Source organism: Halichoeres trimaculatus, unplaced genomic scaffold (genome assembly GCF_033239565.1).
Source record: "Halichoeres trimaculatus isolate MK-OKI-2021-1 unplaced genomic scaffold, fHalTri1.1 fHalTri1_scaffold_21, whole genome shotgun sequence".
Lineage (NCBI taxonomy): Eukaryota > Metazoa > Chordata > Actinopteri > Labriformes > Labridae > Halichoeres > Halichoeres trimaculatus.
The window spans coordinates 24330227-24343559 of record NW_027437199.1 but is presented as its reverse complement, the minus strand read 5'-3'; the positions used below and the strand labels follow the sequence as shown (position 1 = coordinate 24343559).

At 43.1% G+C, this 13333-nt stretch overlaps 1 protein-coding gene across 1 annotated transcript in view; it reads left to right on the top strand.

Moving 5' to 3' along the window:
- LOC141810517 (protein phosphatase 1H-like) overlaps window positions 1-9625 on the top strand; it is a 33343-nt gene extending 23718 nt beyond the window's left edge. The window contains exons 7-10 of the mRNA XM_074698137.1: window positions 1095-1158; window positions 2063-2170; window positions 8014-8165; window positions 8284-9625. Of these exons, the coding sequence (XP_074554238.1) occupies window positions 1095-1158; window positions 2063-2170; window positions 8014-8165; window positions 8284-8431 (472 nt within the window). The 3' untranslated portion in view covers window positions 8432-9625. The remainder of the gene's footprint in view (window positions 1-1094; window positions 1159-2062; window positions 2171-8013; window positions 8166-8283) is intronic.
- The last annotated feature ends 3708 nt before the right edge of the window (window positions 9626-13333 follow it).

The following is a 13333-nucleotide window of genomic DNA, read 5'->3' as shown; positions in this document are numbered from 1 at the left end:
TTGTAGGAAGGAGCTCCATTGTGACCAGTGCTTTTTTGGAACATGCCTCACGGGCACCTCAAGTGGTTCTTGAGGGCACCCAGGTGCTCACGGGCACCACGTTGGTGACCCCTGGGTTAAAGGAACAGACAAATCTCTGTTACTGTTTCTGTTTGATCAGAGTTATTACAGCGCACATGCCCAGACGCACAAACAGCTGTTACAGCTGACTGACAGATGATCCAGGGGTGATCAGCTGATGCCCTCATCACTGAAACACGTCGCTTCATGTGACGCTCCAGGGAGAGGATGTCCCATTGCTCTAAAAATGAATATCCTCCATCCTCTCTCGTCTCTTCGTTTCCTTGTGTCTCTCCATCATATCTGGTAGAAGGGACTGAGACCCAAGTGAACGATGCAAGTGGAGGAAAGAAGGATGGAATTTTGGAGCTTTGAGACACAGCTCTGGTGTATTCTGACCATTGTTGAGGTTTAGAAACAGGACAACCACGCCCCCTGTTGTCCAGCAGTCGTAGGACAGCGCCCCAGGAGTGAGTGGGATGACGCCCATGATGGGGTCAAAGTGGGATGGCAGTCGGCTGATGAAATCTTTCTGCTCATTCTCACAACAGGATGGTACTGTACAACAGCCCTCTCTCTGACTCAGCTTCATATTCAGGCCTCTCCCCTGAGATGGAGCTAGCTGGAAATAAGAAAAACATATTTAAAAGAGATTTAAAAGATTTTTTTTCTGTGAATATGTGTGAGAGAAGCTCTGTCCTCATCTCCTCCGTTGTCCTCATCTGTTCTCCTCCGTCCTCATCTCCTCCTCTGTTCTCATCTCCTTCTTTTTCCTCATCTGTTCTCATCTCCTCCTTTGTCCTCATCTGTTCTCCTCCGTCCTCATCTCCTCCTCTGTTCTCATTTCCTCCTCTGTTCTCATCTCCTCCTCTGTTCTCATCTCCTTCATTGTCCTCATCTGTCCTCATCTCCTCCTTTGTTCCCATCTGTTCTCCTTTGTTCTCATCTCCTTCTTTGTCCTCATCTGTTCTCATCTGCTCCTCTGTCCCCCTCTGTCCTTCTCTGTCCTCATTTCTGTCCTCCTCTGTTCTCAGGGCCTACAAGACAGTGGAGGATGAAGACCTCAAGTTCCCCCTGATCTATGGAGAGGGCAAGAAGGTAAGACAGAGACACCTCCAAATGCCTCACCTCCTGAGAAACACACGCTGTTCGCCTGACGCACACACACACACACACACACACACACACACACACACACACACACACATACACACATACACATACACACACACACACACACACACACACACACACACACACACACACACACACACACACACACACACACACACACACACACATACCACTGGATGCCTGCCAGCCAACCAGATAGTGGGAGAAGACTTAGTCTCTGATGTATGAGATATTGTGTGTGTGTGTGTGTGTGTGTGTGTGTGTGTGTGTGTGTGTGTGTGTGTGTGTGTGTGTGTGTGTGTGTGTGTGTGTGTGTGTGTGTGTGTGTGTGTGTGTGTGTGTGTGTGTGTGTGTTGTGTGTTTTACACCAGTAGCTTGGTCTTATACACACACAGAAACACAGACTCAGTTGTCTGACCTACACACAGCTGTACACACACACACAGCGCTCTGGAGTTGATAGGCGTCTCTTTGATGGGGAGTTAATCACAGTCCACAGTCGTCACATACTCATGTGGCCACGTGGTCACGTTATCCTCTGCTGTGACGGTTTGTTTCATGTTTCCATCGGTCTGGTCTGATACAGAGAGACCAAAGTCTATTACGGAGGGGGACAGGGGAGAAGACACAGGGTAAATGTGGAGTGATGGTGAGCTGATGGATTCAGAGAGGAGACCAAACCAGCAGGAGCTTCAGAGGAAGAGCTCTGAGAGTTTGAGAAATTAAGTCCATCCAGCCCATCCAGTGTGTCCACTCCACCCAGTCCATCCCTGCTCACACACCTGTATTTACTTTAACTGTCAGACCAGCATGTTATAAAAACACTGTTCCTCCAGAAACCCCAACTACAGCAGCTCATGTCTTTCAGGCTCGTGTTCTGGCCACCATAGGAGTGACCCGAGGACTTGGGGACCATGACCTTAAAGTGCATGACTCCAACATTTACATCAAACCCTTTCTGTCCTGCTGCCCTGAGGTGAGAGACACACACACTTCTGCTTTCATGATGCTTGTCTTCAAATTGAAATGCAGGTCTGCCTGAATGAAGCGGCCAGGAGGGATCCTCTGTGCTGCGTGGATATTATAACTTGCAGATTATCAGACCCGGTTTGTTTGACGCGGTTGATCAGACCTCAGAGATCATACACACTTACCCAGATGACACAAGAGCAAACTCTGCTGCTAACTTCCAGACAGGAACACGACATACGATCTGCTGATGGGAGCAAATCTTCCCCATGGGTGAAAGGGTGCTAAAGCAGGGCTAGCAGGAGGCTGTTTGGCTACAGTCAGGAGGTGGAGCCACTTCTCTTCACCATCAGTCACTCCATCTTTTTTTCTATGTATTACCAAATCACAACAAACATGATCTCAAGATGCTCTACAAAAAATACTTCACCTGCTTCTGTACATGATTCTTGTTCGAGGTAGGGTCTGCAGGAGTTTTCCTCACTTGTCAGTTAACACAAATCAAACTGGGCCCCTCCTTCTTGGCTCCTTAACCATCCCAGCAACCACCTGCAGCATCCTGTTCCTACCCGCTTGGATACAGAGAAGCACACGGCACAGGAGGAGAGCAGAGCACAGGGAAAACTACTGGTCTCTCTGAACCAGATGAGGGGCAGACCCCTCTCATAAATCAGGGTCTGTTTCACAAAGCAGTTTCAGTAAACTTTGAGTCTAGTTCTGAACTCCAAGTTGATCTACTTTGAGTTACAAAACTCTGAGTTTTCAGTTTCAGAACAGCTGATTTGAGTCAGTTTAATCAACTCGGAGTAGTTTCACCAAGAGTTAAGCGTGTGCAGCCCAACCATAAAAAGCCATCATCTAAAGAGCCCTGATTCAATGATTCACCATGGCAACAGAGAGGAGAAGGGCGCATTTTTCACCCCAACTAGAAATTTTAATGTGCTCATATGAAGAGTTCGAGCATGTCATGAGAAAAAGAGAGCAACACAGCCGCAGCTGCAAGAGAGGGAGACAGCATGGACAACATTGCTGCTCAGGTGAGCAAGTATAAATGTAGTCCTTTTCAATCTCAGTAACATTACAACTTTTAGAATTGTTGCATGTTAGTTGAAGTTATTTAACATAGGTGCTGTGCGCAGGAGAATGATGAGTTATTGATTAAACGGGAAACATATGCTTTACAGTACTAATATTATACTTTTGAGTATTAATATACTTCTTACCGTCAAGGTTTTCTACTTTTCCTTAAAGTTCACCCGTGAGTGGCTGTTTGACTGTGCAGTGGTTTTATCTTGAAAATAATGCTGTTTTCACACACATCGTTGGTTTCATCACCGCCACCAGTATCATATGTTGCCATGAAATGAATTTTGCAATACCGTTACTACCCCCGTAAAGCATTGTTACACATAATTTTGTCTAAGCAGTGGTGGGAAGTTTATTTCACCTGATATGAGAAGACACTTTTCTGCCACAGCCATTCTGAAAATACACCTTCAGTGACATGACGAAGTAAACATTTACCGAAAACATAACAGAAAACAAAGCAGAAAACAAAACAGCTGGTGTGTGTGATGACGGCTATCCTGTTTTGGACACATGCCATACTTCGCTATAAGTAAGTGTCTATGGTCAAACCTCAAAACCTAAAATATTATACAACCATTTTTTAACAGTAGTAGCATCAAAACAAACATTCAAAACAAACTGAAACTGTGTGTTTGAACTGTGAGCCACTAGATTTTTCACAGGCTTTGAACCCTGCGGCTTTAACAATAGTGCGGCTAAATTAGAGTTTTACAGTCTAACTAGCTTTATAGCTTTGTAGCATTAAACTAATACATTTCTTGATTATTTTCGTGATCAATAAAATATGTGCCAACAAAACATGAGTTTTGCGGAGTTTTGACAGAGTTTAGGCATAAATAGCCAGCCTGTTCCGGTGCGTCCGGGCGGAGTGGCTGCTGTCATGTCAGCAGGTGTTTCTGCTGATGGGAAAGGGACAACAAGCGTTGTGCTAGTCTGCTTTAAGTTTGTTTTTTACTTTTTTGTTCAATAAACATGTAGCTGAAAAATGTCTTTGATAGACTCTTGATCTGAGGATGAAGCCTGAGCACAGTCTGTGGACCGAGCAGCTGCCTCAAAAGTTTTTGTGTTTGTGGATGTGGTTCAGGCTCTGAGTCCGAACTGTCGCCCTCTGTTCTTCAGTCAAAATCACTGCCAACAATCCGTCAGTATCTCTGCGTAAGTATCTTTGTTGTCGACAAAACATGATAAACGCAGAAAAATCACATCTGTGAAATGTTCCGTCTCATGCCACGGCCTTCTGTTTTACAGCAGCAGTGTTTAGAGGAATAAAAACTCAGAAATCTTAAGCGCTTCATTAGACAACCTTACAGGCTTCAGAAAACATACAGAACATACATTTAGGACAAAAGTAGTGCTGTCAGATGATTAAAAAAAATTAATCTAATTAATTACAGGATTTTTAATTAATTAATCTAATTAATCGCATTTTAATCTCATATCTGCTTAAGGTCCCAAAATAAAGAATTTGAATTCCAGGACATTAAAATTACATTAAAAGACACTAAAAAAACATTTAAAAATAAAGTGGGAATATTTACAACACATTTTTAGGTACCCTGATGCATAAGGAACACATGAAAAAGTTTTATGGTTCTAATCTTTACAAAATCTACACAGTCCTGCACCTAAGATAAGCTGATTAGATTTTTAGGACGGTTTTTGCTTTTACTCAATGTTGACTCGATTTTCACTGCAATATAAACTTCTATACTTCTATGAGGTCAGGAGAACCAGGGCTAAAGGCTAAAAACTGTGAGGAACTATGTACAAAACACTTTTTTCAAGTCTTGGATCAAAGAAAAGTGAAGTATTTTCAGTTTGACATGCTCTGAACACACAAACTGTTGCTGATTGGTGCAGAGCAGCCCCAAGCTGAAACATGACACCAGGAAGATGGAAGGAACTTTCAAAGAATTCTTCAGATTTAAATACAGGAAATATATCAATCATTCAGGGCTTGTTTAATGCAGTAAAGAGTGTAGAATTATCTGCTTTTTACAGAATTGAGCTAGAGCAAACGGTTGATTTTCTGCGGATTTTCAAAAAGGACGTGCGAATAAATGCGATGTGGAAGGCAGTCACAAATCACTCTCGCTTCCCTCCCTCCATTTTTTTCACGTGTGATACATTCAGGGACCGTCGGAATTTTGAAAATCTGACGAGAACACCTCTTTTTCCAAGTAGGACACACGGTTTGTAAATGCCAGACATTTAAAAATAAGTGCGTCTTGGAACGCCCCGCGGGTTTGGGATCCAGATTAATCTGCGTTAATTTTTATAATGCGTTAATGTGCGGTGTAATTAATTAATCTAATTAACGCGTTAAAATGACAGCCCTAGAAAAAAGTCATCTTAATTTCAACAAATTTATCGTGCTCCAAAATGTTATTAGTAAATTGCTCACTCTTTTTAATAAAATGCACAAAGTTATTTTGGTCTGCAAGTATTCTTCTTTCCTCAGACCCAGTTTGCTCACCAGTACAGAGCACTTTAAGCTTGAAATGGGACGAGCTTCTCTTCCAAAAAGCACATTGTGGGCAAAGGCCTTTTTATATCACAGTATTAGACATTTTCCACCTGCTAGGTAGGATGTGTTCACTTATAACACAGAACAGAGTCAGAATCATGTTTTGGAAAGACTTCACTTTTTTACATGTTGGAAAACCCTGATATGATACTGTTATATCACAATATGAAGGAAAAATCCCCTGATATAAATTTTGGGCCATATCGCCACCCCTACCGCTCACTAAGGTAACTGTCTGGAAATGCAAGTGCATTTATGGGCGGTCTGATGATCATCTCCTGATGGATATTTAATTCTCTGGGCAGTAATGCGGCACCTTCATTCACAGGATCGTTGACAAAAGAACATGCCATGTCAGTGAAAAAGGTCGGTAGCATGCCCGATGCCTAATGAACTACTGACTCTGATTTTATTTATGATATTTATAATGACAGATGGCTAAACTAGGCTACACCAAAACTCACTGCTGACTAAATAAATGAGGAAATGAAATGGCGCGTGGCTCTGAAAGAGGGTGGAGACAGAGAAAAACTCGAAGAAAATGGAGAAAAACCTGCTGGTTAGATCCAGAGACTCAGCTGCCAGAGTGACAGACACAGAGTTAGTTTCACCTCTCTGTGAAACAGGCTTGAGTTTCTCCTCTTTCTCAGGTTTGATTAACCCCCCTTTGTGAAAGCAAAAAACACAGAGTTTCCCTCATGTCAGAGTTAATAGACCCTGACTCGCATTAAACCTGATTTGTGAAACTGACCCCAGGTCTGTACTTTGTTCTTTAACAGACTAAATAGCCTTATGGTATTTATCTTTTTTACATGACAGGACGCTCACAAAACTCCAGTGTTTCCCTTTCCATTTTTTTTTTTTTTTTTTTTTTTTTTTTTTTTTTTTGGGGGGGGGGGGGCAACAGGCGCACCTGCCCCCCTGGAAGTCAAGTTAATTTCCATATTAGCCCCAGATCACAGCAGAAGTGATTTAGTTCCCTCTCTCAAGAATAAGGTAAATACCTTGTTTTTTAAATTTACCAGACTAAATCGCCTTATGTTATTCATCTTAATTACATGACAGGATGTCATTTGTACATCATTGCGTTCAAATTTCCCCTCATGCTGTTTTGTGCACAGCGCAAAGTGTTCACAGACACACAAACACGTGCACACATGTACAAACACAGACGAGCACATTCTGTATAGCAGACAGAGAGCTGGGAAAACCACCAGATTTTTCAGCACCTTCTCTGTGAAGATGCAACACTTGCTTTCTTGCCCCCTCAGCAACGTCACCGCCCCCCCCAAGGCTGTAAATGTAGGGGAAACACTGTGCTCTCTGTATCTGTGGACAGCAGATACTTGTCCAATGCGTACACACACACACACAGAAGCCCACTCCGTACAGTGGATAGAGAGTCAGGAAAAATAATGTTACAACCACCTCAAGAAATGCAGAAACAAATCTGTGCCTTTTTAAAGTGCTTCCAGGTCCATCTCTGTGAGGATGGTGTTATTCTGTGAAGAATTAATACTAATATGTAGTTGAAATGCTGTGATTTTAATGAGGTTAGTACACAGCCATAGCCATGAATGCTACGGTACCAATAATTGGCATAATCATTTATTTCAGTATTCCGGTTTTCAGCCTTGGCTCACTCATTTTCGGCTTCTGGTTTTTGGTTTTGGGGCATCCCTATTAACAACATTTCGGCTCAACATGTTGATTATAATTAGCTTAGTACATGTATGTGTATGAAGTAACTAATGACACATCATAGGTGGCGTGTTCTGAAATGAAAGTCAGTCACATGACCTCAGCTTCTCCTCGCCGCGTCTAATCCTGTCCTCCTTAAGCAGAGGTAGTGTTTGTCCGTCTGTCAAGGAGACGCTCCTCTGCTCCAGGGGACCTTAAACTCACCTAAACCACTGTCTGCCTCTGCTTCCGGAGCTCTTTCATCTCCGCTGCAGTTTGTCTTATGGAATTTTGCATTTTTTCCTCCTACGGCTCTCTGCTTGATCTTTTATTCATTAGTATCAGGGTTCATACGGGGTTCACACTGAGGCCCAAACCAGCTCAGTACATGGTGAGAGAGAGACAACACCTCCTAAGTCTGTGCATGACTGTGTTCTGATTGAGTGATCTGCAGAAACCTGACCCGGGCTGGAGAACCACACTATCTGAATCTGGAGTCAGTCATAAAGACTGTTTTTCAGTGTAACCCTGTGTTTCTGCCTCTGGACCTGCAGGTGAAGGTGTACGACCTGATGCACTATGAGCACGGGGCAGATGATGTTCTGGTGATGGGGACTGACGGACTCTGGGACGTCCTCTCCAACCAGGAAGTAGCAGAAGCCGTCACCTCTTTTCTCGCCAACTGTGACCCTGACGACCTGCACAGGTCTGCAGACTTAATCCTCCGCTCTCTGAGTTTCTTCTGATCAGTTTTTACCTTCGGCTGTTTCTCACACTGATTCCATCAAAGGCAGCTATACAGATCAGTCTCTCTTTCTGTGCAGGTACACCATGGCCGCACAAGACCTGGTGATGCGAGCTCGTGGCGTGCTGAGGGACAGAGGCTGGAGGATCACTAACGAGCGCCTGGGCTCCGGGGACGACATCTCAGTCTTCATCATCCCGCTGATGTATGGAAACCGCCAGCCCTGAGGAGCTGGCTGAGGTGATCCAGATTTAAGGACCTGAGGAGCGGTTGGGCTCTAAGATCACCCTGTGATCTCTCTGTGATCACCCTTTCAGATTCTGTATTGGACACTTCCTCTCTTTCCCCTCACTGTTTGTATATTTGTTTTCTATCCTGAGCCCACGGCACACTACTTTTTGGATATGTAGGTGTTTTGGTGTTTGTCTCTGTAGAAGCTGACAGTGAGTCAGCCTGTGACATCTTCAGTCAGCCCTGCCGTTTACTGTGAACCAGGACTGGTTGGGACTGGTTCTTACTGTGTCTGTCTGGATCTAACTGGTTCAGGTGTTGAATGTTGAATGTTGATGGCAGCAGTCAGAGAGGCTGATACAGGCTGATACAGGCTGACTGACTATGATCTCTGCAGAAACCTCAGAGTTTAAACACAAAGACTTTGTAAAGGTGAAGAGAGTCATTCCCTCCTTCCTGTCCTCCTTCCTCTCTTGCAGTGCTGTACAGACTCCTCTTCCTCTTCTTGGATCTTACTCTTTTCTCTTTCCTGTACAGTCGGCTCGTTTGTAAAAAGAAATACCTCCTCTGTCTTGTGACCATGGACCGAGCTGACACAGTGTCAGCTCTGTTTCCTGTTTTCTGCCACAGTGGGGCTTCAAAGGATTCTTGTGCTGTGGTGCTGAGATTCTGCGGTGCTAAGGTGCTGCAGCACTGTGGTGCTGAGGTACTGCTGTGCTGAGGTACTGCTGTGCTGAGGTGCTGCTGTGCTGAGGTACTGCTGTGCTGAGGTACTGCTGTGCTGAGGTACTGCTGTGCTGAGGTACTGCTGTGCTGAGGTACTGCTGTGCTGAGGTACTGCTGTGCTGAGGTACTGCTGTGCTGGCCATGCGGCATGCAGACCGTTGGTTGATCACAGTGATGAGACTTCAGTCTGGACCTGTGTTTCTTTTTCTGCTTTGTAGAAATATTTGAGACTTTGTTGAGGGAGGCGCAGAGAGCCTGAGAGGACGCTCACTGTCAGCATGGGGCTGATGGACTCAGACTGGAGCTGGCGGCCCAGGAGTCAGAAGGAGTGAGGACTCATGAACCAGTTTGTGAGGACAGGGGGTCACAGTTTGGTTTCTGCGGTTGATCCACACTCTGTTCATCTCATATTAGATCTGTACCTTTATTCATGTTTTCATTTATTTATTTATTTATTTATTTTGAAAGGTGCGTCTTCATCAGCTCATGAGGTTTTGTACTGACAGTCAGATGACCTCTGCTCATCTGAATATGAGACTACGGTCCTGAGATGGTTAGCTTAGCTTAGCATAGGCATGGATACAGAGGAAAGACCACCTTAAATAAGAAACGCTCTCAGAGTGATTTAATCTAACACTTAATGTCTTCAAACTTTAGAGCTAAAGATGTGATTCAAGTGGAGTCTCTGATGGTTTCACGCTGTTTTTGTACTTTCTTGTTTTTTATTTTCAGAGAAATGTTTCGTGATGGCTTTTGAGCTTTGAAAATGATGCTTAACAGATGTTTTTAAGCTTTAGAGAGAGAAAGGAAGTTTGTCCTATGCCCAGTCCTAACACCAAGCTAAAATAAACCAAGCTAAGCTAAGCTAAGCTAAGCATGTGTCTCATGGCTGTAGTCTCCTCTCTTGAACAGGTTTAAGTTAGAATCAGTCTTCCTTTATAATCTGATCCAGAAACTGAGAAAGTTGATTCTGACTTTTAAAGAAAATAAATTGAGTGAAGTAATGAACGTAGACGATTGAATATGGAGCTTTTACTGTAGCTTGCCTATTTCTAACTGTCAATCAATCAATCAATCTTTATTTATATAGCACCAAATCATAACAAATGTTATTTCAAGACACTTTACAAAAACATTTGCAGGTCTAGACCCGTAAATGTTAATAAAATTTTATTAGCAGAAACCCAACATCAAGACAAGATAAGGAGTCTTATCTTATCTTAATCCACCATGAGTATAGGACTTTGCAGCATTTAGCAAGTTACAACTGTGTGAAAATGATTATCCCATAACTGAACGGCTCAGATAATATGTCAAAGGTACATTCTTTTTAGGCTTTTGTGAGGTGATGGTTTTGATGCCCTGAACTCACACTCACAGGTGCAGGCTGCTGGGCCACGTCCGGCTCCGCACACTCTCACAGATCTTTGTGCAATCTGTTTGGCATTTCTGGATCATTTTACACGGTTAAAAATTGTTTGCTCCATAGTTAAAACTTTTTAAAGTCCTTTTCTAAAATCATTCTGTCATTTCTTCTTCATATTCCTGAAAACACAAACATCAGAGCACTTTAGGCTGACAGACATCATTAATCAAGCCGTGATAAAGAGTCAGCTCAGAGGTGAATGTTTCCTGCAGCAGGAACATTTTTTTGTAAATTTAAAAATCAGACAGGTACAATCATAGTGGGTGTGAACAAACTGATAGCTTTTACATTGTTATGCTTCATCACGCTGGGTTTGTTTCATCAGCTTCAGATGCTGGATCGTGTTTGGAGATGGTTTGGAGTTTATGAGTGACTGCGGGCCTGGGAATATAAGAGGCAGTGCAATGCTTACACAGCTGTTTGTTTTTAATGTCATTTATTAACGTGTTGGATTTAATTTATGCTTTATTTTTGTTGTTGTGCACAGATCAGTCATATTTATACCACTGAGACTGAGACACAAAGACTGAAACCAGATCCTGTCTGTTGAACCTTTTGTCATCGTGTTGAAGACTTTGTCTGCAAACATGATCAGGTTTTAAAAATGATGTTTTATCATCGTCCTCCATGGTCTGGTGCCCTTAGGGTTAGAGGGTTAAAGGGCTAAGCATTACAACATCCCCCCCATTGTTATCATAACTATAGTGATGATGCTGCATTCACACAGCCCCATGATTTGGTTTTGTCTGAGGAGAGAGCCTATCTACAGGGGGACAGCAGTGGGGACGTCCATTTCTAAAATCCTGATATGCAGCTGACAAAGAACTGAATGTGTTGCTGACCTTGGCAGACAGAAGCAGTCACAGTATGGGGTTTAGGACTTGGTTCAGCTTACTGCCTGTTGTGTGGTGTTGCATTAGACAGTAGAAACAAAGCGTAAAGATGGAGCAGCTGTGAGGAGACAGAGCCATGTTGAAACGTACGGACAGGCTCTTTTATTTCCTATCCGGCTCAGTCACATGAGGAGATTGAATCTGAAGCTTTGGTTGGCTGTGGCTTCAGATTCATCTAGCTTACATCAGCCAACATGGTTTGAGCAAACTGATTGACTCTTTCTATAAACTTTTGATACTTTTTTATTGTGTTTAGCTGAGGTAAAGTTCAAAGGAGAGTTTGAATCTTCTCATTTCACTCACAGCCGGAGAGGAAATAAGAACCTGTCACTAAACATTGACTTAAAATTTGTGCCATGGTGTTGTAAGGCTGTAAATTGTAGCGTGGAACACTTTCTGCAGCAGATCTCTCAAAGCACACCTGCCTGAAGTTCAAACGGTGCACTCCTCCTCCAGTACATTCCATCAGGACGTGTTTATTTGAAAATATGTTCTGTCATTCACTTCATCATAAACATTATCAGTTTGTTTTTGTCACTTTATGAATTTATTGAATGTCTTTTTCTTTTTCATCGAGTTAAAAGTCCCCCCCTCCTTCAGCGTTGTTTCCACGTGCCACAGAGCGTCTCCACACACACACTGCTCTGTGGACGTGTGAACTTGACGTCTGAGTGGGACTGTTTGTTGAATGTTAAACCTTCCTCCCGTCATCGAGCCTTCTCTCGCAGGTGAATGTCAGATTCTTTATTTCTGTGCTCCCAGCTCAGCTGCTGTGAATGATCTCAGGTCCGGCTGTGATGAAGGGTTGAGGTTTGTGTGATTGCCGATAAAGAAAGGGAGTGTTCAGAGGTGAAGCAAAGGTCCGTCTGTAAATAGGCCACAGTCTGTAGGGAAGCTTTCGACTTTATCTTTGACCCTCTGACCTGTCCCTCGTAGAGTTGCTGTATAGTAAAAGTAGCCACTGCTGTTGTTCTTACCTTAGACTCTGAGGTTTGGGACTTTGAGGGGAGCTTAGAGGTGGTTTTCTGTAGCAGAGAGGTTTGAAGCTCAGTGGGAATCCGGTTTTTAAGAGACCATTGTGCTGCCCTCAACCTCTCCACTTGTGAATGTGAAATGTACATTTTTATAACAAAAAGACAACTTATGAGGTCAAGAAGATATTTTTAATGTTTCCTTGTGTAACGTTGGGGGGAAAAATGTTTACCTTCTGTGTTTCTTTTACAGGAATAAAAAGAAATAAATGTCAAAGGTCAAAATGAGAAGTGTTGTTTGTGTCTTTTAAGAAAGAAGTAGAGTTTCTCCTCTGTTAAATATTTCTGCTGCATCTATTCCGTTCTCCACACAGGAAGCTAACACTGAGGAGTCAGAGAACAGAGGGACTCATTAGAGGAAACGGAGAGCTCCGAGCGTCTTGACACCTACCATCAGACTAAGCAGGATCAACAGGAGCAAGAATTTACAGTTTATCTCTGCAAAATACAAAAGCACCCCATTCAAAGGACTCTGAACCATCAAGTGGTGCTAGAATCTAGACCTGACGCTCTCCTGAGAGGCTCCTCTTTGTTCCAGAGAAAACTCTGAATGTTCTCTGGTTCAGCAAGAAGAGCTGTCAGCTTCGGCTGAAGTTCTCTGACACATTCTGATCGTGTGTTTAAAGCTCCACAGAGTGACGGGCTGAGTGTGTGTGTTTTTTAAATAATGCTTTTAGGTGAGACTCTTCATGAATAGAGAGAAAAATATACTAATCCTTTCAAACATTTCCTGACACTTCACTGAACATTAACTAATAATACAGACACCCAAATGTAAATGAAATTACATTTATCCCTTCATTAACTTACATTTACCCAGAG